At 46.1% G+C, this 24,435-nt stretch overlaps 2 protein-coding genes across 6 annotated transcripts in view; both read right to left on the bottom strand.

Annotated features, from left to right (window-relative positions):
* CENPC (centromere protein C) overlaps positions 1-5,995 on the bottom strand; it is a 37,966-nt gene extending 31,971 nt beyond the window's left edge. The window contains exons 1-4 of the mRNA XM_054991607.1: positions 5,946-5,995; positions 5,788-5,834; positions 3,215-3,276; positions 1,714-1,811 (exon numbers count right to left, since the gene is read on the bottom strand). Of these exons, the coding sequence (XP_054847582.1) occupies positions 1,714-1,811; position 3,215 (99 nt within the window). The 5' untranslated portion in view covers positions 3,216-3,276; positions 5,788-5,834; positions 5,946-5,995. The remainder of the gene's footprint in view (positions 1-1,713; positions 1,812-3,214; positions 3,277-5,787; positions 5,835-5,945) is intronic.
* A 6,577-nt stretch (positions 5,996-12,572) lies between these two features.
* UBA6 (ubiquitin like modifier activating enzyme 6) overlaps positions 12,573-24,435 on the bottom strand; it is an 87,034-nt gene continuing 75,171 nt past the window's right edge. For all 5 annotated transcript variants that reach the window (XM_054991212.1, XM_054991211.1, XM_054991215.1 and 2 more), the window contains 7 exons: positions 23,514-23,585; positions 22,430-22,547; positions 19,591-19,784; positions 17,681-17,808; positions 15,682-15,769; positions 15,292-15,386; positions 12,573-12,787 (listed from right to left, as the gene is read on the bottom strand). In XM_054991212.1, coding sequence (XP_054847187.1) covers positions 12,652-12,787; positions 15,292-15,386; positions 15,682-15,769; positions 17,681-17,808; positions 19,591-19,784; positions 22,430-22,547; positions 23,514-23,585 — 831 coding nt within the window. In that variant the 3' untranslated portion in view covers positions 12,573-12,651. The remainder of the gene's footprint in view (positions 12,788-15,291; positions 15,387-15,681; positions 15,770-17,680; positions 17,809-19,590; positions 19,785-22,429; positions 22,548-23,513; positions 23,586-24,435) is intronic.

Here is a 24,435-nt window from a genome sequence, read left to right as displayed (position 1 = left end):
AAGCTAAAAAATGTCTGGTCACAAATTCATACGATAATACAAAAAATGTTGAAGATTAATATACAATTTAAACCAGAAGGCTTTTTGTGATGATTAATGGATAAACAGTTGGAAAATCAACATGGTATTTTATTTCTATATATATGACCACGGCAGCTAGGCTTTTATATATGCAAAAATGGAAAAGTACAGTATTGCCTTCTATCAAGGACTGGATTATGAAAATGACGTAGTTAGTGGAGATGGCTAAACTTACAGCTCTGATCAGAGATAAAACATTGTCTATTTTTATGGTTAACTGGAAACCCCTTACTGACTTTCTACGTGAGACAAGGAAGAATGAAGTGATGATTTGTGGATTTGATTTTTAAGAAGATACACTTGGGAAAAATATATAGAAGGGGGTAGTATTGGAAAAGGTAAATTTTGGAGATATCAAAACTAAAAATGTGTTTCTTAAAATGATAGGTGTTGTAAAGAAAAATGGAAAATGAAACATGTATTATGGTTTTTTGTTATTTCTAATCTTTGTCTTTCTTTTTTGTATTCTTTTTTCTTTTAATTCTTTGCCTTTTTTACTGGGCTTTTAATCTAATAAAATAAAAATTTGCCAAAAGGGAAAGAAAAAAAAAAACAGTAACACCAGAGGGCACAGCTGAGTATATTTTCTAGTCAAGTATCTTTTGAGAATTTCCCGTGACCTGGAAGTCCTTATCTATTCCTTGATCTCTGTATGATGACTCAGAGACATCTATCTATCTATCTATCTATCTATCTATCTATCTATCTATCTATCTATCTATCTATCTATCTATCTATCTATCTATCTATCTATCTATCTATCTATCTATCTATCAAACATCCTTTATGTGATTAACTTTAAAAAGGCCACATTTTACTAGGCAAATTACAAAATGATATAGAAACAAGCCAAATTAAGGTGGAAGAAATCTAGTCCTGACAAGAGTCTGGGTATCTAACCCATGGGGATTGGGGCCTCCTATGTAAAGAGGACTGAGCAAGCCACAGGCGTCTTCTGTAAGGACCTGCCAGGCGACTCTCAAAGACTTCACTGTAGGCAGCAAAAGAACTTGATTGAAAAGCTGCCAGTATCATCATGAGCTTACTCCATCTTTGCCAGGAATAACGTTCGCGTGCAGGCATCAAACACATAGAGGCTTTCAAAGCTCAGGCAAATCCTAAGATCCTTCCCCCCTCAGTCTAAAGTTAGCTAGACTCTGTGGGAAAACATCTGAGCGGGAAAACAGCAGAACTAATGTATGGGATTTTCAAGGTCGTGGTTTACTGGGAATTACTGGGTGCAGTAGTTCATAGAAGCATACAGGTAACAGCAGGAACAAACGCCTCCCTTGCATAGTTTCACATCACGGGTCTGAAAAGCAAGGCAATTAACAGTTGCAGTCCAGTCAAAGAACAGCCTCAGCATTTAACCATCATCATAACATCAAGCATTAGACTGCAACCGTAACAGCAGGGAAGGGCAGGTGATGCTCAGCACCTGACACCTTCCAGGCAGGGAGACCAGCCACGTGCTCTCCTGATGGGTGGGCTACGCTCTGCCTGAAGTTTCAGGGGAGCATCCTTGGTAACAACACAGCTTCAGGCTAGACGGCTTCCCATTTCTCAATGGAGAAGAGAGGGGCTGCTTATATGTTCCTCCTTTTAGGAGGATAACCAACAGAAGCAGTTCACCTGGTCACAAGGTGACAGAAAATTATCTTGGTTCAAATCAGGGGATGAACTTGATGGGCTGAGGGACTGCCGTAACACCGGATACTCCTGGGCAAACACTAAAGAGAAAGAGACACAAGGTGTTAAGAGGAAAAATGTGACAGACCAGGTATGAATATCGTTCAGTCGGACATCCCTCTGTTCTGCCAAAGGGATTCCGATGTTCCTGTCAACGCCCTGGGCGGCCTCTGGAATCAGGAGGTGATCCAGGCAATTGACACAATCGCAGGAAGGCGCCCTCAGGTCTAAGAACCCAGGCAGCCCTTTGAGTTACTGAAAAGCTGCGGATGATGAAAAGGCAAGGGTGGCGGCTAGAGCAATAGTGAAGAAAAACGCAGGGGGAATCTAACAAGGCATGGGGGAGAGACCGTTTCGAAGCCTGCTCCATGGCGATGCGAGGATGGCAGCAACGGAACAGCATTTCTCTGCCACCACTGCAGCTGCAAAGCGCCGACCTGCAGAGCGTCTACGAGTGGTCAGGGGTCTATGGGAGGAGGTGGTCACTTGCTAAGCACTCTGCAGATAAAATCTCAGGTTGCACCTTCTCCAGCTTGCACTCTACAGGGTCAGGGGTGGTGGTCCCAGTCTATGCAGTCTGAGGATGCCAAAAGACAGACAGGATCCTTGGAAGCTTGAGACATGCCACCTGCTTGTGTGATCCTTGCCCCTCTTGGCTGCTTAAATCTGCAGCGGAGCGGCCTAGCAGACAATGTCTGAGAGACAGTAAATGCCCCCCTAACAGAGGGAGTGGTTGCCCCTGCCTTGAAACAGGCAGTGGTGCATCCACGCCTACAGAAATCCACTTTGGACCCAGGAGAGCTGAATAACTACTGTCCAGTCTCAGATGATTCTTGTGCAAAGTGACTGAATGAGTGATGCTAGGTCAGCTCCAGGGATTCCTGAATAAAGTGGAACGTTTGCATCCGTTCTAACCTGGTTTCAGGCCTGCTTATGCACGCCCAACAGCCTTGGTTGCCCTGGTGGATGACATGCCCCAGGAGATGGACAAGGCAAGTGACACCCTGTTAATCCTCCTGGACCTCTCAGTGGTGTTTGAGACCAACGGCCGCAGTATCTTGCGGGACCACCTTTCAGGACTGGGCGATGCTGTTCTGCGGTGGTGCCAGTCCTACCTTGAAGGCAGGTTTCAGGGTGGGGGACTCCTGGTCTGCCTCTTGCCAATGGGATTCCACAAGGTCCCATCTTGTCCCCCAAGCTGATCCGAGGGGGAGGTCACCTGGAGATTTGCACCAAGTTGCCAATCTGTTTCTATTTGAATCTTCTGCCAGTCAGGGAAATGTTTTTGTTTGTGTTAGTGGGTAGGTGTTTTTATTTCGTTTGGCATACCCCAAGTAACTGTTATTGGACCACCTCCTACTTGGGTGGAACATTTAAAATGTTTAAATTAAATGAAATAAAATATAAATTACACTGAAAACTACACATAAAATGAAGAACTTACTGTGAAAACAGTCTTGAATATATTTCAGTACATTTTCTCCTGGTTGTATATCAACTGTCTGCCTTTGAATGATCAAAAAAGGAAGTAAACACATGAAAATATCAACTTAAAAATGCTTCCAACTAGTATTTATTGATTAGAGCATTGGCAAAATATATCAGATAATACTGCTTGAACCAACAACACAACCAAATGCACCACTGACAGTTGTCTATTCTACAGGCTATGGTACACCTGCATTTCATAGATCATCGAGCTAGAAGGGACCCCCAGGGTCAGTGTAATGATTTTAAATGTGTGTGTGTGTCTTTAAGTGCTTGGTGTGGTAAAGATGAAGAGTGGGGATGAAGAGAGGGATGAGGGCGTGATATGATTGGTTGATGACTGAGAGTGTGGGTGGAGTGAAGGCAGTTTTTAGTTACTAAGTGAAGAGAAAATATTCAGTCTGATTTTAGCAGGCAAGCTGTGTGCAGCCTGAGCAAGTCTAAGCATTTCTGAGAGAAATGTTCAGAGGGCAAGAGAAGCAAGCTGTGTGCAGCCTGAGAGTGTCTGTGAATTTCTAAAAGAAATATAACCTGTGTGGAAATCTGAACTGTGGACGTCTGTGAAAGAACATTCGGTCAGGGCAAGAGAGGCAAACTGTGTGTGCACCTGAGAGAAAATCTGTGTGTATTTGAGTGAGAAATGTATATCTAAAGCAGGCAAAGTGTCTGTGCAGCCTGAGAGAGAAAGTTTATGAAGATCTGAGTGACTCTGCCTCTGAAAAGAAATTTTAAGAACAGATAACACTTTTTGAAACCTTCAAGCTTAAGAAATAATATGAAACCTATATGCTTCTTGTAAAAATAAAAGTTTATTTTTTTTTAAATCCCAGAGTTATTCCTATATCCGATTCCTTTCCTCAGGGGCACATAGTACCATGAAGGAGCCTGATGCTTGGGCACGTTATTAAAGGGGAAATTAAAATTGTTTTGGAATATAATTCCTGGTGGCAGCAATCTACCCAGAGGGGGGCATGAAGAAAAGGGTTAACAGCAAAATCTAACTAGATAGAGAGAGAAAGAGAGAAAGAAAGAAGAGGCTCGTAACAGTCAGCTTGTCCAACTGCTTGCACAATGCAGGGCGTTCACAGCTCCCCTGCCACCTCTCCCATGACGGATACTGGCACCAGAAGGATTTCTATCAGACATTCTTATAACTGTAATACCCATCATCTAAGGAAGGGGAAAATCAGAGTGGCAATGCCAGACTGGTACTCAAGAGACAGTACACTTCTGAAGTGGCACGAAAGAGTGACAGAAAACAACTGGCTGTCACCTGCATCTCCCAATTAAAAATGCTGTAATAAGCTTGCCTAATATAAAGCCCATTGCAGACTATGGTATTTCCCATTTATCCGAGGCCGTGTGTAACGGGCCTCTAATTGTCAACAGCAGCCCCCTCAAGTTATTGGCCTGACAGGGACCAGAGCCTGTTCCGGGGAGCAGCCAGGACAACGAAATGTGTCACTCAACAGGTTTCCAGTAGAAGATGCTGCACAGAAAGCAGTCCGTGGCCCAGTGATATCTAGAAAGGGAACCTGTTCTGAGATCTTGTACAGATTCAGATAGATGATGAAGTGGAAGCTCTTAAAGTACAGATGCATGAATTCAAACAACCAAAAAGTGTCTATCAATCTCAAGTAAAGGAATAAGAAGAAAAGAATGTAAGCAGCATTGATCTAAGCCACCCTCGAATCAGTTGGAATATTCACAGAATAATGTGCCATTAATTAATAGTGCCATTAAATAAAATCTCAGCTGTTCCCAAACCTTAAGTTAACTGTGGTCAAGCACAAAACAGCAAATGGCCATGGCCAGATGTTGCTGCTTCACCAGGGACATTATCCTGATGGCTTAGAGCCTATCTTTTGGTGCAGTGGAGAGCCTCTACACCCAGGGTAGCCGGGGTGGGATTCTCCCAATATTGTTGATAGGCTGTAGTTTCCACAAGAAGTTCCATATACTTATGTCTGAAGGATAAAAGCTTCCGTAAACTTTTACTGTGGCACTGTCTATGACAGAAACAATAGGCACCCAGGTCTTTCTGGAATGTGAATACTTAAGTTTCTCAGTCAGAATTCAAGGGTTATGTTCATTTAGAGTTGCTCCTGTAGATATATGGGAAAATCTTTTGTTAGCAGATTTAACTCCTGGCATTGCCGACCCCATGTACACAGTCCAACTTGTTCAGAACCACCTTTCCTTTACTGACCTCTCTGCAAATCCACTGGAATCTAGCTGTGGATATGCACCACTGCTCTCAAAATGGCTACTAAAGAAAGCCCCATCCAAGGAACAAAATTTTCTTCACAACCTGATATCCTGATAGAGGGCTGTTTTATACACTGCATATCAAGGTCTTTTTCTAGAAAAGCTACATAGTTTACTAGCAAGCCCCTAGGTACATAGATACCTTTTCAACAGTTCAACTGCAAATAAAAAATATGAACAGCTATTCATGGAATTCTGGGACAGAGATCCAAAGCATTTTTGAACTTATCTGGAAGTATTAAAAGACCACAATTCAATTACCTTTCTGTATTGCAGTATCTTGCCCGGTAGCTGTGTTTTAACCGATCCTGTTGATAAAGAAACAATTATGATGAAGCTGCTTGTATACTTCTCTGTACAGACCGCTTACATCCTTTCTTTGACACCAAAGACTTTCACAAGAATTGTTTCATGCTTACATGGCAGGGGAGTTACACCGGCGTTTCTTGCAGTAAATGTATTATCTGCAGAGGGAAAGTGAACTTCTGAGCATGTGCAAAAACCCCTCTTCTGCAAGAAGTTTTTCAAAGGATGTGATGACACTAGAAGACCATCTGAAAGCACCTTTCGGAAACCAGTTAGGAATGGCTCTGATCTCTGCCTGAACATAAAATGGCCTGGTAACCCCAGGGTACGTTGAGTGAAACACCTATAATGAGGGAATGGTACCTCCTCTAGGCAGAAGTAGTTGGAATGACTTGGAAAACCAGAGAACGGCCATGCGGGGTGGGAAATAAACCGGGGGGGGGGGGGGGCTAAAGAGAAAATTTCTGGGCATTTTGAAGTCATGGAAATAAATCCCCATCCACCCCAGGAAAAAACCTAAGATTTGGGGGGGAAACTGAAATACTGGCAATGCTCCCTTTCCTAGTGTACCTCTCTGGCTGCTTTAGCAACAAAAAGTGCGGATTTGGGACTCAGCATATAAAGTTGCATTAAGTTGGCCTATAATTGGCATTTATAACGCATCCGTTCTTTAGCTCTGCAGAAGCCAAACTGCAAACAGGCCCTCGCCAGGGGGAAGCCGCCCACCGTGGCGCCGGGTCCCAGCGAGGCCCGCTGCCTGCAGCCCGAGGCCAACCAAGCCCCGCGAACCGAGGGCGACGGGGAAGGGGCGCGCCAACCCCCCGGCCGGGGGCTCCTTTCAGGGCGCCCCCAAATCCCCCTCAGGGAAAGCGCCGCGCCGCGCCCCCTCCGGCAGGGCCGGGCCCTCGGCAGCGGTTCAGCTCTGCCCGGGGAAGCGGGCTCCTCTCCCCGGGCCTCTCCGCCTCCCCCGGGAACCGCGCCGGGCCTCACCTGGGGCTCCATGGCTGGGGCCGCCCGCGTTTGAACCGTCGCCGCTCCGCCCCAGGGAAGGGAAGGAGGGCGCTCATTGGCCAGAATCCGGCTGACGTCAGGGAGGGGACCCGCCCCTTCCCGGCTGCGGGCAGCGCAGGCGCAGAATGGCCGAGAGCGCGGTATGCGCGCGCACAAAGGGGGGGGGGTTGGTCCGGCCGAGGCGTTCCCGCCTTTTCTGCTCGCCGCCCCTCAGCGGCAGGACGGCCGGCTCAGCGCCTCGCGAGCTGTGGGCGACCTCCGGCGGAGCGCGGCCTGTCCTGGAAGGGCTCGTGTCTTGAGGCGCCGGCGGGCGAAGGCGGGTCCGCTGAGGAGGCCTCGACGTCGCCCGGCCGGCGCGGCGATTCCCTCGCTGGAGTCGCTTAGGGACCCTCGGGCGCTCCGGCTTTCCGGGGCGTTTAGCGGGACGAGCCCTCGTGATTTCAGGGCACAGGAAGAGCAGGACTCGGGTCAGTTTGGAGACTCCAGCTGGTGCGGGATGCTGCAGCTCGATCGTTAGCAGCAGCTCAGCAGAGCCTGCACTTGACCCCCTCTCTGCAATCAGTCAATTGGCTGCCCATTTAATGGGCTCAGTTCAGGGTTTTACTTCCCCTTACAGAGCCCTTCGTCGCCTCAGTCCCTCATACCTGCGGGACTGTTTCTCTCCCTGTGCTGCGCCATGGCAGCTTCACGCACCTGAGCAAGGCCTTCTGCAGGGGCCAGCCTGCAAACGGGGAAAAACAGCTGTCCACACACACAAGCCTTCTCTGTGGTGGCCCCCATCTTATGGAACGGCCTCCTTGATGAGGACAGGGGGGCTTTTACGCTCTCCAGGCTTTCAGCAGACTATGCAAAACAAAATTGTCCAAGAGAGCTTTTTAAAGAAGGTCATTAGGGCTATGTCATAGCTCAGGTGCCTTGGTAAGAGAAAGGGACTAGATGACGCTATTGGGTACTGTCTGCTAATGTAGATGTGTCATATTATTTCAGAAATGTTTGTTTGGGTTTATGCTAGTTTTCACATATTCTGCAACCAGACCCTATTAGAATCATAGAATTGGAACTTGGAAGGGATCTCCAGGGTCATCCGGTCCAAACCCCTGCACATTTACAACTACCTCCTTCCCCACCCTTCCACACCCCCGAGTGATGGCTGCTCCCAGAAGATGGCAAAAAACCCTCCAGGATCCTTAGCGAAACTGGCCTGGAAAAAAAATTACAGAATCAGCATTGCCCACCACCTTCAGAAGGATATAGACCAAGTGAAATGTGTCCAGAGAAGGGCAACGACTGGAAAGGTTGTGTCAGAGCAGAACCACAAGTGACAAAAGGCACAGATTGGACCCTTGCCAGCTTCCCTCAAGTTTTGATGGGAAATGTAGGCAGCTTGGCGGAATGTTGGACAAGTGACAGTTGAAAAGTCCACTGGACAGCAGTCAGAGAGCCAAGCTGCAAGACCAGGATGCCTACATTTCCCATCACAACTTGAAGGAAGCTGACTAGTGTCCAACCTGTGCCTTTTGTCACTTGTGGTTCTGCTCTCAGACTATGGCATTCCAGACTTGGTAGTCTGTTTCACTCCCTTCTGCAAGAAGACAATGTCTTTTGATTTCAAAAGATTTATTGTGAAAGACAGCATTCAGGTCCAGATGTACATATTCCAGGACAGAGATCCTGGCTGATCAAAGCATTGTTAGGAATGAAGCATAGAACAACAGTTGTTACATTTCACACTCCCAGAGCCCAGCCTCCCCCCCCAAGTTCACATAGCAGGAAACTTCTCAGAGGGAACGCTGAACTGGCCAAGGTCGAGACAACAGATAAGACAGTATCCTTTCCCATGGAATCGGGCTCCTTGCAGGTGGTGGGGCCTAGAGGGAAAAGAAGACTAAACACTACAGATTAAACATGGCGTTACTCAGGTTTAATCAGACCCTGACAGGTTGAAGGAGCTTGGAATGTTTAGCCTGGAGAGGAGACGACTGAGAGGTGATATGATAACCATCTTCAAGTATTTGAAGGGCTGCAATATAGAGGATGGCGTGGAGTTGTTTTCTGCTGCCCCAGAAGGTTGGACCAGAACCAACTGGCTGAAATTAAACCCAAAGAGTTTTCAGTTAAACATTAGGAAAAACTTCATCACAGAGCAGTCCCTCGGGGGAACAGGCTTCCTCGGGAGGTGGTGGGCTCTCCTGCTTTGGAGGTTTTAAAGCAGAGACTAGATAACACATCTGACAGCCATGCTGATTCTGTGAACCTGGGCAGATCATGAGGGGGGGGGCAGGAAAGGGTTACCTCAGTGCTTCGTTCTCTTGGCCCCTTCTTGCATGCCCAGGGTAATGCCAATCACCGCTTTGGGGTCAGGAAGCGATTTTCTCCAGGCCAGTTTGGCCAGGGATCCTGGAGGTTTTTTGCCAGGGCTCATGGGGCGGGGGGGGGGAGGCAGTTGTGAATTCCCTGCGTTGTGCAGAGGGTTGGACTAGGTGACCCGGGAGACCCCTTCCAACCCTTACTGTTCTATGAAAACCAGCGGCTTGGGTTTTAATCCCTTTCCTGATAATCCTGAGCACGGACCTTGCTTTCCGCATCACTGCCCTGCGCTGGCAGTCTTGGCCAGCTCAGGCCCCACCAGCGGCATGTAGTTGAACTGAGAGTTTAAACATTAAATATACGCTCCTGCTGTTTGTCCCAGCGACCCTTCCCCTTGCCAGACAAAAATCTCATTTCCTCCTGGGAGCATTAATGTCCCAGATCCAAACTAGCCGTTGCAGCCTGTTTCAGCACTCTAAAGGGGCAGGGGGCACAAGATTGCCTGGCCCACCACACTATGGGCCTGATCACAGTCAGACCCTCGCAGCATTTTTTTAAATGGCCGAGTGCAGCTGTAAAATGGCAGCAACAAGGTTGGACTCGCGAATACCATAAAATCTACTTCAGCCTCCAGTGGGAGTTTTCCCAGGATCTTTATACCCGACGGGGAGCACAGTCAGGATGTAAGAAGCGTTTCACACCAGTTGGTTCTCTTACTGCACTCACAGTTGCAGCTGATGTTAATGTATTTATAACCCCTCAAAAGATTTGTTTCAGGGTTAGAAGTTGGTCTGCAGTAGAAGAGCAAGATCTGGGTCCGATAGCACCTCAAATCCCACTGTTGCAGAAATAGTGTGATGATTCACTTGAATCTCCGAACTCCTGAGCTCCTCCTCAGCTACAGGCAAGGTCCCCTTCCCAGTGTTGCAGCTGGTTCACTGATGGACAACAAGAGTCAGGGGACAGGCTTTCCACATCAGCTGTCTCAAGCTACGCTCAGCTGAGACCAACAAGAAATGGCTTCAAAGTAACTTCATGTAATAGATGCAAGTCTCTGGGAAGTTCTCTAGTTTTCTAAAAATCTATTTGCAGCAACAACCTCCACAAGAACAGGTTTGAGTTTCATATGCTTAGTTACAAGAAGACATGGCCACATCTCAAACGGAGATTTTAAAGAAGAAAACTGACATACCGCAACATAGGCCATTCTGAATATTGACAAAGCTATTTGATTTGATTTCCAAATTATTTAATATGAAAAAGATGAAAGGCGGTTGGTCAGAAGTCCTTTGCCTGCACATAATACTCTGTGTACGTAAGTAAAAACCATGCATGAGTTGAAATTCAGAGATAAAGCCAACTGGATGTGGAGTCCACAGGTCCTGCGGCACTGTGCAGATGACACCCGCATCTGTGGTCTTCATGGGCAAAACAGTCTCTCACCAGGGACCACAGCGACTCTTCTTCGCCACCTGTTTCTGGAGCAAATGCTGCTGTGAGGTCCACTTACTTTGGTGTTTTTCTGAAGCTAATAAATGACACGATACTTAACAGCAGAAATGCCCCCTGCATCCTGCTAGAACTTCGTGGCAACAGCCCTTGCTTTACTACTACAATCCTTTACTTTTTTGCATTCACAGTAGTTTGCCTAATCCAAAACCATTTAAATAAAAGCTAAAACCATTTCAGTCAAAGATTTTGTTTGAAATTTAGGTTTCTCTTACATTAAATCCTGCAGCACTCCCCACCCCACCCTAATTACTGGGTGGATCTACCCATTCCTTGGCCTTTTAAAAATAAATTGTTAAAAAAAATTAAAGTAGCCAGCTGCTTGCAATTTCAATCAATTAAACTGTAAGAAAGTATAACAAACTATATTGAATAGAAAACAATGTAATTTATATAGAGTTGTTACATTGTAAGACTAATGCTCGGACAGTCGAATAATCTTGATACGGGTTTCACTTCACACAGCAAATACTTCTTTGGCTCTTAAGCGCCTGCAATATCTGGAAAAGGGACGTGTGTGTGTGTGTGTGTCACACTTTGCACAATGCCCAGGAAGGTTAGGAAAGCCTCTGTTTAAAAAGAGAAAACAACGTCTTGTATGCTAAATTAATATTGGAGACGCTGTCTTTTAAAAGCCAGATCTCTGAAGTGGATGTGACTTCTTCCCTAGCAGAGAGAGAGAAACACACAAAGGCTACGATGTCCCTATTCAGTTACCCACACCAAGGATGCTTCCAGCATTTCGCACAAACTGCAGCAGCCAAAGCTACTGCTCACTTTCTCTTTCCAGCAACCATAATGTTGGACTTTATGGGAGGTCTCGGTTGTTTTGCAGTCAGACCACTTTTAGGTTGAGCATGGTATGCTGCACCAAGATTCTTTCCAGAAGTATCACACCAAGAGAGTTTTTATCTTCACAAAATATGCAAAACAAAACACACAGGCAGTGCTTCAGTAGAGGTAAGCACCACTGCTCAGAGCTGTGTGCACCTAGCTTTAGACTGTGGTCAGAAAAACCTTCCAAGGTTGTGCTCTCAACAGACACACACACTGCCAAATGGCACCAATGTCTGATCAGTGCCACTGGAGATACTTTGGTCATTTAACCAGAAAATGAAATGCTATCACAAGCAAAACAAAGCAACAATGGTAGCAAACGCCTACTGGTTATTCAACTGCCTCTCTCTGAGCTATGTGTTATTTAAATTTGCACTCTCCCCACCCCCCACCCCCACCAATGCCCAAAGAAGCTAAGAAGATGTTTCTCAAAACCCATCCTACATTTCACTTTCCGACTACTGAGGTGTATAGTTCACCTAAACACTTCTCATAGGAATCAATACCACTGGGGAACAGGAGTAAAGGGATGTTGTGTATGAGGCCACCACCAGGCCTCTCACACACGGAACTCTGCATTTGCTCACCCTGAAAGATCGTTTGGATAAGAGCTCTAACCTGAGGTCACAGCATGGCTCCCCCTCATTCCCCAAATGTTCCAAATCAATGTTGCCTTCACATTGGATGTGTTACAAATTACAGTTAACCTAGATCAGAAAGGAACAAAAGTCCTCCCCCAAACCAAGGCTATCTCACGTTATTTTGGCAGAACACCACCAGGATGAACAGCCTCAGGGCTAAGATACAGAGGAACACTGCAGGAAAAGTAGTTTCTTTGAATCTTAATTGCTTCCTTATTTCATGTTTCGCTTGCACAGTGCCGATAACTGCAATTCTTGGCTTCCTGCAGAGGTTAATGCAAGCCTGGCAGCTATACTTTCCAGTGGGTTGGAGGTTCTTAGGAACAGACTGCTATGAAATGCTAGACAGAAACTATAAATCCATTTTTTTACACAGCTCCTCACTGCAATTAATGGACTTCCACCATTTGTTTTTGAATTAAGGCTTCAACCATGTACGTAGTACCATATTTTTAATGGATGATGCCACGCTCCATTCATATTGTCCCCTTACACTGTGAAGAGTACATCTGCATCAGTTGTCTACACAGGCAAAATAATATCTAACGGGGGGGCCCGCCAAGTCTTCTTCACCATCTGTTTCTGGAGCAAACGACACTGTGAGGTCCACGTATTTCTTATCTGCTGATGGTTTCACAAGTTTTTGCATCCTACAAGAAAGGAAGAGGAAGCAATAAAGGAATCAGTTTCCCCAAAACAGACTCCGGGTTCTATGGAAAGATCACCCCACCATGTTTCCTTATTTAATGGCCCTGTTGAAATGGGTTATTTAAAAATGCCAAAATCACAATGAACACAGGAAGATGGATCCTGTAGAACTCTTCTGTTATCAGCAGGATTTTCCTCTGGCTCAAGCAACCTTCCGCAGGAAAGATCCACCGTTAACATAAAATGTCCACATGACACAATCCAGTTTGCCCCCACAAAAAACGTGCAAACATACAAAAGTATGGAGTTTTTCAGATTTCTTTTGGTGTGGTTTTGAAGTAATTTTTAAAATTTATTTGATACTTGGATGGGATGGTATAAATATGCATCTGACAAGATGTGTTGGCATATCCAAGAGCTATTAATATTATTAAGAATAATTATAATCATATTTTATCATGCCCTTTTCTGAATGAACTCAAGGTGCAAACTTGAGGATAATCATAATAAAAACTGCGCTTATATGCCACCCTTCTAGACAGATTAGTGCCCTACCCAGAGCAGTGAACAAGTTAGTGCTATTATTATCCCCACAATGTAGCTGGAGAGCTGGGACTGAGGAGGTGCGGCTGACCCAAGGCCACCTACTGAGCTCATGGCAGTAGTGGGATTCAAACCAGTAGAGTGCTGATTCACAGCCAAACCACTTAACCACTGTGCTACGAACCAGTTTTATCTTCATGTTGACCCTGTGAGGACCACAAGGCTGAGAGATGGCAGTTTGCCTGGGCACTCAGATTCAGAGATGAACAGAAATATGACCTCAGGTGCCCTCAATGTTCCTCCTTTACAGCCAATTTGGTGCCGTGATTAATAGCAGCAGGACTCTAATCTGGAGAGCCGGGTTTGATTCCCCACTCCTCTGCTTGAAGCCAGCCGGGTGACCTTAGGCCAGTCACATTTTCTCAGAGCTCTCTCAGTCTCACTCACCTCAAAGGGTGATTGTTGTGGTGATAATAGTAACACACTTTGTAAACAGCTCTAAGTGGGCATTGTCTTGAAGGGCAGTAGATAAATCGAATGTTATAACTATTATTATATACTACTAGCAACAAAGCCCGTTGTGGCAAAAATACAACAGACTCTAGAAAAGGCAAGGGGGGGGGCAAGCTGGCCATCGCTCCCTCCCCAGCACCCTGATCTGGCGTGGTGGGAGGAGGGCAAGGCGACATGCCTGCTTCTGCATGCCCCCCTCCTGCTGCCCTGCCCTGAGGGGAGAGACCTCAGGTGGGCATAATGCCATGGAGCCCACCATCCAAGGCAGCCATTTTCTCCAGGGGAACTGAGTTCTGTTGCCTGGAGATGAGCTGTAACCCTGGGAGATCTCTAGCTACCACCTGGAGACTGGCAACCCTAGGCTTTGGGGGAAAGGACAGGTGAGCCAGGCATGCCCGCCGTCCCACCCCTGAATCGCAGCTTTGGGGGAGGGGGCAGGACAGGCGAGTGAGGCATGCCCACTGCCATGCCACCCCCATCCGTCCCCTCATTGCGGCTTGTGGGGCAGGACAGGCGAGATGGGCAGGCAAGTTCTGTGATCTGGATTCCTAGGGAGTTCATCTCGGAGGTAAGGACACAGCTGGACCACTTGTCTAGGGGCCCGTGGGTGTTCATTGCAGCCCTTCTTCCAGATTTCCAGCCCTATAACTAGGATTTACAATTTTAGATTTAGCTGGCATCATAATAAAAAGCCCCAGTGCTCTCATACTTCTACTTTAAGAAATACATTTCTTCTCCAACGATCTCCATCTACATGCTTCAGTTTTCCTTCGAATCTCAAATTCATGAATTCCAAACATGGGTTCAGGACTGCCTGTCATATATGCCTGTCTGCACATCTGCCATGAATGTATTCTCTGAGGGCATGAGAAGTTTCTTACTGATGTTAAGGCAGTCGGTTATCTCACAAGTGTTTACTTTCTCTTTCCCCACTGCCTCCAGCAAGTGTCCTTGAAGGCCGGCTGTGGCCAGCTCGAAACGTATCCTTCTGGGGAACTGAGATGATTTCATTCTTTGTTCTGTCTAGCCCAAACCTAGCTTCTCTCTTTCACCCCCCACCCCCGGCTCTTTCACACCTTAAACTTTAACGGTCCCTATCCTGATGGCGGGAACCTTCCCTATAACTAACACTACCGACCCCACCCACGTCACTTCTGCCAATGCACTTGTCTGAGCACCTTGACCTTGCTGGATCTCTAATAAAGTTACTTCAACCGATACCCCTGCATGTTTGCTGTGGAGAACTAGGGGGATCTGCCTGCCACGGACTGCCACTGCCACTGGCAACAACAGAAGCCCTCTGCCACCTGCAGCACCACACCCACCGTCTTGGCTGAGGCCTGTTGTTCACGAACAAAAGACTATATACGAACAGGAAGCTGCCTTTGTGCTCCAGGAGAACAATAAGACCTCTGACCAAACTTCTCAGACCTACTTGGTTAATACTTACGTCAGCTTCAATCTTTTCACATGCCCAGGCATTACAGGGACATACAACATTTTAACTCCCTGAACCACCATAGTTGGTTCAATTCCATATTTCTCCTGAAACACAAAAATGAACAATATTTTGAGCTACACTTCTGAGACAGGAACATGACAAAGCCAATTACAGATAGAACAGGTCAACAAAAAACATTCTACCCAAACTGAAAAGCAGAAAGTTTTTTTTCTTAAGTATATAACATTTCCCATTTGGACATGTTCTTTTATCGTGCCACGAATCTGACTGGTTGGTAAATAATCATGTAGCCACTAAACCACAACGTAATCAGACAGGTCAAGATAACCCTATTTTCTGTTTCTGTTTCTATGGTATATTTAACAGAAAATGTCTTACTTTGACAGCATTTATGAAGTCCAAGAGTGTGAAATCGTCTTTCCCATAAATTGTCCATCTATCCCAGATTGTAAATGATATCCCATTTCTGTCACAGAACACAAATGGAAAACGTTAGATTTGTTGCTATGCCCCCTTCCAAATAATCTGTTGCTAGCAGTATTTAAAGGTTAGATGCTTAAAGTGGAACTGCAGCTGGCTCTTCCCTGTTTAACTCCTGGGGTATGCTGCATTCCTGGGGGACAGAGGCTTTCGGACAGCAGCCAACGGAGGGTGCGAAGGTTACAAGCTATTTGGGGACACGCAGCTGGGCTTGAGAATGGTGCTTCAGAGCTCTCAGGATAATGGTGAAGATTCTCTCCACAATCTGTTACAACTTAGTGGGATGAGGACAGGTTAGAAAACGAGCAGGGAGAAAAGAAAATTACTATTGTATTTTAAGATGTTGTAGACTGCTATGAGAACCAGATCATTATACCTAATTCAGAAACAGGTGAAAGCGTGTGGATCAAAACATCCACAAAATGAGGCAGGGAAAGATGGGGGGATTTTTCTACAAGCCTGAGGGAAGCCTCAGGTTTGCAGAAAAATATGAAATAAAAAACACATTGGAGAAGTACCATCTGCTTCTTTAAGAAAAGTATGCTATTGAGATCTTGTAAGACACAAAACCACAATGTTGCTGAGTATTCAAAACCTAAATTAGTGTCACCAGAGCGGGGGGGGGCGGGGCCTTGGCGAAAGACCAACAAAAAAGATGGTAAAGCTGGAAGGTGCAGGAGCAAAACATTTTTAAAGGGAAAGCCAACGGTGGGGAAGGAGAACAAGAAAAGGGGGGCAGAAGCTGCCAGAAGGAGAAACACAACAATGTAGTTTGGCTGCTGGGAAAGAAGGAAAGGGCAGAGGCTGGAGATACCAGTGGGAGGCAAAGAGAAATATGAAAATCAGACAGCCTCTGCCCCCAGCAAGGTCTCCTGGGTCTTGTAAAAATATAAAAAGGCACTGGATAGTAATGGAAAGGGCTGTGGTGCATCTTTCAAGCATTAGATATATGAAGACTAGCGTTGTGATTGAATACAACAGGCTCTAGCAGCGGGCACCGGCCAGCCTGCGCGCACCACAAAGGGATACGGGGCTGGGGCGCCCAGCAGCTGGCCGTGCCGCAGCGGGTCCCCTCCTTGCCTGTGGATCACAGAGAAAGCAGGTTCGCCTGCCTTCTCCCTGCCCAGATGAGTGGCAGGCAGGACCCCCCCCCCCACCTTGCTTGCGGATCAGCTATCTTCTTTCTGCCCAGGTGAGGCAGGCACTAGAGTGCCCCCTTACCCACAGAACAGCTGGGCAGAGGGAAGGTGACGGTTTGCCCGCCTTCTCTCTGCCCAGCTGAGATGGGCTCTGCTGCCCCCCTTGCCCACCTCAGAGAGCACAGGGGGGCACTGCAACGGGCCAGGGCAGGCTACGCTGCAATGGGCTTCCCGGCATCGCAGCGAGGTGGGCAGCCCCACAACACAGCAAGCTCCTCAGTAGTGGGAGGCAGGCTCCCCGGCTGAGGGAAGGCTCGGTGCCGCGGTGCTGGGTCTTCCGCCGCTGGCCCGGGTCTTCCTGGGCCTCCAAATGGCCCGAGACAGCAGAAAGACCTGGCGCCACGCCTTCCTGCTGCCGTGCCAGGCCTTTCTGGGCCTCTGGAGGCCCCTAGGAGGCAGCAGGGAGGCAAACCGTTTTATCTCAACTCTCTTCTTATCCCCGCGTCAGGAACACAATTTGCCTTTTATGTCTTGGGATGAGCCAGATTTTCAAAAAGTTAGACAGAACAACATTAAATTAACAGAACAATGGCCTCTCGAAAATATTTAACTTTGTTGCCTCTGCTCCAGGTGTAATTATATTACAGCATATATGAAGACTTTGGATTTCCCAACCTGAGAGTACTTATTGTAACAATACACAGGACATTAACTACTGTGGCTGCATCCCATTCATTCATTCGATTTGTCCTGTTTACCTTATAGCTGTTTTTCTCACTGCAGCCGTTTCTGTAAAGACAACTATTGGAATGGCCAAATTGAAGAAACAGTTCTTATATGCTTGGAAAGGATAACCACCCACAACTTTGATCAATTCCAAAGCAACCTGTGAGGGAAAAGATTGAGATTATTCATTATTATTCATTATTCAAGAACACTGACACACCATGTAAGTAACAGAAAGCAAACTGAATTGCAACATAAGCTGAGATATACAACAGGAATCATAGGCTGCAAACTACTCTGGGGAAGGAACATCCACGGGCAGTGAATTCCACAATTTAATCTCTTATCATGTTTCCCCTTAGAAGTCTTTTTTCTAAACTGACAAGTCACAGACGCTTTACACTTTTATCATACCAAAAGCACGCCAAACCCTTTAATCATCTTGGTGACGCTTTTCTGTACTTTCTCCAATTCTGCAGTTCTTCTGAGACACAGTGAACAGAACTGTACACGCTTATTCCAAATGAAGCCACACAAGTGCATTACAACACTGGCCATTTTATTTCCAATTCCTTTGCTAATAATCCCCAACACAGACGTTGCCTTCTTCACCTGCAGCCACACACTGGGGCAATGTTTTCACTCCGCTTTCCCCTGTAACTTCAACACTGAACTTCATCTGCCACACTGTTGCCCTCCTATCCAGTTTAGAGAGAGTTGGCCTTGGTTTTTACCATCCTAAACAGTTTCATGTCAACTGCAAACCTGGCCGTTACACTGCTCACCCCCCCCCCCCCCCCGTTTCAGCTAGTTTTTGAACCAATTAAGTGGCACCAGCCCCAAGACCAATCCTTGTGGGAGGATCCCGCTGCTTACCTCCCTCCATTAAGAGAACTGTCCATTTGTTCTTACTTTCTACTTCCTGTTCTTTAATCAATTTTTACCCCATAACAAGACCTTTCCTCTTACCACTTGACTGCTAAATTTACTCAGAAGTCTTTGATGAGAGACCTTGTCCTTACAAAAGCAGGCTGAATGTCAAAGCATACAACATCTGCCAGATCAATCTTATCCACATGTTTGTTAACCTTCTCAAAGCACTCCAAGAGGCACGTGAGATTTGACTCTCCTTTGCAGAAACTCTACTGATCTCCCCTCAACCGACTTTGTTTTGATACTTGCTGAATAATCGTATCTTTAGTAAGTTTGTTCTGACTGATCCAGAAGGAAGCAACGTCATTGCTTTCTGACTCTGCTGTTCACTACTTTTTCACTATGGCTCACGTATTTGCCAACGGAGGTCCTGGTTCATGCATAGGACTAAGTGGGCTCTAGTCCACAACAGCTTATGCTACAATTAGCCTCAGTCTTCAGAGTGCAACCAGATTCTTTTGCTGCAGCAGATTCACAGCACAAACTCCAGCCTGTCCACTGAGTTCACCCGGCTGCAGCCGGAGTAACTCTACGCTGCAACACAGCTACCATGCAGGAAATTCCTACCCAAAAGCCAGCTCTGCAGAAATCCAGTTGAATCACGCGTGAGGTCACACTCCATTATGCTATGTAAGTAGGATTTGCTACATGTACAGCAGTGTCCAGTTATTACACAGGTGTACAGTATTCCTGACAGAGGCTCACCAACTTATATTAAAACAATCCAGGTATCTGACCATGAAAGGGAACTTGATCAATGTTTACAACAGAGTTGTTCTAAAAAATTTCTTCCACACTCTGAGATTCTACCCATAATATATAACCTCACAGGAGTGTCCTCTGCCATCTAAAGGTGACATTTTCCCAACAAAACTTAAAAAGGGACTGCCTCCTAGCCTTGTGATGAGTCAGGCCTTTTATTAATAGGAACATTTTCCGCCTGATCAGGGCCCAAACCAGCATTTGAATATATAAATGCAAAGATAAAATAACACCTTTACTGACTCACCAAACCTGCGACAGCAGCTGTAGAAGTCGCAATGGCAGGTATGATCTTCCCAGCAATCCGCTTCGTTTTCAGCCGGTCTGCTGGTTCGATGTTATACATTCTGGCTCGCAGGTTAGACGCGGCTGTTATAAAATCGATGTGTCCATTACTGTCGTCATCCTTTTCAAAGGAAAGCTCCTTCATTTGCAAGTCACCTGTTCAGACACAAAACGACTGTTCAGAATTCTAGGTTATTTACCTTTATTTCATTACAACTGTTTCGTTTTGGCAGCCAGGGACACGTAGGACATCGCCCCAAGTTTCTTGCACTGGTGAATCTTTTATGATCTCTTGGCACAAGAGACTTAAGGCAGCATAATATCAATGATGCCCTGGCTTAATGTTACACTGGTGTCAGCACTGGCACAAGGACCACAATTTGGCAGTGCTAGGAGAATAAATGGATTTAGTCAGTATTCTAAATTGCCTCACCAAATCAGGGACAGTGCAAAAAGGTAGCTCCCGTTTATGTGGAACCCAAAATGTCTCCCCACCCCACCCCGCTTTCTCCATCTCCACAGCTACAAAGCTCAGGATTCCAATGAATGTTGCAGCCAACCACAGCACACAACAGAAGCATATAAGCCCTATACCTTATATAACAGGGCTGCAAATGAAGATTATATGATTCTGACCTCATATCGGGAACAAAAATATATTAATGGAGACTTTAATGATGGGAACTATGTGGTAAGTTCACTTAGCACAAAACCTGCCACCTGGATCCACGCCACGGCAGCACTGAGACTAGACTACTGAAATGCACTCTACGTAGGTCTCCCCTTGAAGTCAATCAGCAGTGGGTTCAGAATGCCACAGCCCATTTATTATCAGGAGCTAGGTGGGGCATGCACATCATTCCCATTCTGTGATCATTCCACTGGCTATTCCTTAGCTGCCAGGCTTAAATGAAACTACGGGCTATCTTATACAAAACCCTTCATGCTGTTGGTCCCTCATATCTGCAAGACCAAATCTCTCCCTATGTTCCACCAAGACAGGTACACTCTTCTGAATATAGATCCAGAGGAGTTAGCCATGTTAGTCTACAGTTGCAAAATAGTAAAGAGTCCAGTAGCACCTTTAAAACGAACCAACTTATTTGTAGCATAAGCTTTTGAGAACCACAGCTCTCCTGCATCTGACGAAGAGAGCTGTGGTTCTCAAAAGCTTATACTACAAATATGTTGGGTTAGTCTTCAAGGTGCTACTGGACTCTTTACTCTTCTGAATATGGCCTTCTGTAAGTGCCACCTGGCACATGGGCAGAATCAACAACTGCCCATACATGTGCATTCTCTATTCTGGTCGCTACCATACAAAATGACCTGCCTGAAGAAGTCAGGAAAGCTCCCACTTGCTTGGCTTTCTGCGAACTACACAAAGCTGAGTTGCTCAGGATGTGTTTTTTGCATAGGTCATAGGACTGCACTGTAATGAAATGGTTCAGAAAGTTGCACGGGTAAAGGGATAGGGACTGGGAACTATAAGTATGCTTCTACTATGTCATTACTTCATCTTACAGGTTATGTTTAAACGCTATTGCTTTGTTATCAGTACTCTTTCAGCTCTGTTTAAGGTTTTGGGTTCGTTCCAGATTTCTGTAATCCAAATCCTATTGCACTGTTAATTGGATATGCAATCCTGTTGATTGCATTTGATTTACACTACGTAATCCGCCTTGAGTCCCAGTGAAAAGGACAGGCCATAAATAATGTAAATAAATAAATAAATTAAGAGAGGGTACTTTTCACAAAGTGTCTGGACTGATCAATATTGTCCAACCACACCTGCTAAAGTTGGTTTTCTCAATTACCTTTAAAATACCCCAACCGCAGGATTGCCGATTGTTTTGAGTGACCCAGAACAGAGATCTGGGCGGAGGAAGGCTCTGTCGATAACAACTCTGTTGATAATAATAAATAGGTGGAGGTGGTGCCCCCACCCCTTTGACCTGCTAACTCCCCGCCCCGTGGGAATGGGAAGAAGCCCCTCAGTAGAAATGATGCTTGCAGAAGCTCCCTGGCTCTGCATAGCTGCTGAACAGAGTCCATCAGACCAGCGGAGCTGGAGGCAGATCCCACTGATCAACCTGACTGATGTCGGAGCTTTGAAACAAGGGAGGACTGGCTGACTGCTCACCACCCCTTCTGCAGGGGGAAGAGGAGCAGAGAGAGAGGTGCTGGCCAAGTCTCCAATGACCTGAGCCTCAGAGGGCAGAGCAGAATTGCTGGGTTCTTGTGCTGGCTCAGCTCCAAGAGCTGGAAATTGCTCCTGTTGGGAGATTTTCTTCTTTTAGTCCTTGCCACAGCTGCTAGGAAGAGGAAGATGTTGGATTTATGGGGTCCCTAGGCATGGTGGGGGTGAGTGAGGGGGGTTGCTTTTAGTAGTAAATTAAGTAGAGCCACCAAAAGTCACACAGCCCCAGGGCAGCCACAGCATGGATGTGGGGCCTGCCTCCTAACAATAGTGGAAGCATTTACAGAAAAAATCGGTCTATGCCGCCCAAGGAGCAAGGAGGGGCACAATCCACTCCACTTATGGAGAACGAAGCGTGGAGAATTTAGTATGGAGTCCCAGAAGGAGTGAGAAAACAGCAGGAATTCTCAAAAAAACCCACGCCTACACATGAAGCCATACATGGATATTTAAATAGAACAGAAACCATTAACCGTGTTTGTTTCCTCTCCCCTCCCTTTGGAGGGCGGCCGAAGGGGGCATCGTGGGCCATGCTGCTCTTCTCTCAACTTTCCTCCTACCTTCACTACAATTCTGAAGAAGTGCCTGAACATCTACTCACTTCTGGTAGCTTCGTTGGCCAAGATGGCGTTCTCCAGCTGAAGGAGAGCATTTCTCTCATCCTCACTGCTGATGGGAATAGGATCCGGCTTCCTCAGCGTTTCATCCGTTTGTACAACCTGCAACCACGAGAGGGAAATTACGGAAATGTTGCTGAAGGAGCCTTTCTTCTGTATGAAAGTCTGATTTTCAAACACACTTTGTCTGAAACAGGAGCCCTGCACTACGTATCCCCCAACACAAGTTTACTAGGCACAATTCAGAAACTAAACACAAACTGTGTGTTTATCCAAGGCATTTTAACATGCTCTTCTCTTCAAAAGAGTCTGTGGTTCTATATGGTACTGGATACCATATGCATTTAAAGTATACACCTACAATAACTTTGTGAAACAAATTTCTGAAGAACAGTGTGCGGAAGGAGGAGTTACAAACTGCATTTGTGCTGAACATAATGCGTGTTGTGAATAAGAAGACCGCCTCTACTTCACGCATCAGAACATAAGAATACCGACTGGCTCAGACTGATAATCCATCTAGAACACCATCCTCTCACAGTGGCCCAACCAGCTGCCCTGGGAGGCCCACAAGTGGTGGCAGAGAGGCCAAAGCCTCGCCTCCCCAATGCGGCCCCCCAGCAACTGTCATGCAGAGACAGGCTTCCTCTGGACACAGAAGTTCCCTTAACTCACTATGGCTAATAGTCATGGACCTGCCCCTCCCTGAATTAGCCGACCATCTTTTTAGAGCCACTGAAGGTAGCAGCCATTCGTTTTTCTGCTGTAACTAGTTAAAAGCAGTGGTGCGGCACTTTCAAGGCTTAAAGCACTTCATGGACATTGCCATAACCCTTACAGATGCCCAACTGAGGCAGCTGCTTGCCTAAGGCCCCCGCATAATTTCATGGCAGAAGTTACATTCAGACAAGGGATCCCCCAATTTGCAGCCACTATGCTACAATACTGGGCAACCAGGAGTCAGGTCACAGAATCTCTGCCAAAAATGTGCATCCCCAGAGTAACGTAATCACTGACCATGAAAAGAAGAGAGGAGGAAAGAGGCACCTCCTCACTGGCTGGACTTACTTTGTTAGAAGGCCGGAACTCTTGAATCTTCACCCCAGAAATTATTTTAAAAATGGTTTCTTCTGACATGTCCTATGTTTTGTTACAAACAGTGGCACATGTTATATCACGAGGCATAATGAAGTGGGAAATAACTCCTCTCTCTCCCCATTCCCAACAGTAAGCCAAACAAAAGTGAGAAGTAAAATGGCATGAATTCAAATATAATTTATTTTAACAATATGCCACATTCCTCAGCCAACACAGGCTCAAGGCAACTTATCAATCACAAAGCATTGTATACCATTAAAAATTACATAAAAATAGACCAATAATACCACATATCAGAAAAAGTACTCATTCAACAAAATGCCTAGGTAAATAAACTAACACGTTAGTTCACTGTTGAAAGGAAGCTGAATGCTAGGTAGATAGATGAAGAGTATAGAGCCAATTTGACATAGTGATTAAGAATGGCAGGACTCTAATCTGGAGAGCCGGGTTTGATTCCCCACTCCTCCACTTGAAGCCAGCTGGGTGACCTTGGGTCAGTCACAGCTCTTTCAGAGCTCTCTCAGCCCCACCACCTCACAGGGTGTTTTGTTGTGGGTATAATAATGACATACTTTGTAAACCACTCTGAGCAAGTATTAAGTTGTCCTGAACGGCGGTATGTAAATTGAATGTTGTTATCATCATCATTATCATTATTATTAAGGGATGGAATTTCATAATTCAGATGTTTTTCTCCTGGTAAAGATGAGGTCAGTGAAAGTTACTTTGATTCTAAAGCCAGGCCTGAAGCTAGGCTGGATATCCCACTCCTCCAGGAAAGCCTGGTGTTGGCCAGCCATTGCCTGCTTGAGCATCTGGTCCCAACAGCGGAGGCTTGCCACAGATCAATAGCTATTGAGCTTTTCAAGATCCAGGCACGGCTTCTTTC

The sequence above is a fragment of the Eublepharis macularius genome, chromosome 11 (assembly GCF_028583425.1).
Source record: "Eublepharis macularius isolate TG4126 chromosome 11, MPM_Emac_v1.0, whole genome shotgun sequence".
NCBI classification, from domain to species: Eukaryota; Metazoa; Chordata; class Lepidosauria; order Squamata; family Eublepharidae; genus Eublepharis; species Eublepharis macularius.
The sequence above is the reverse complement of the archived record's forward strand: the minus strand, read 5'-3'. Positions and strand labels throughout refer to the sequence as shown.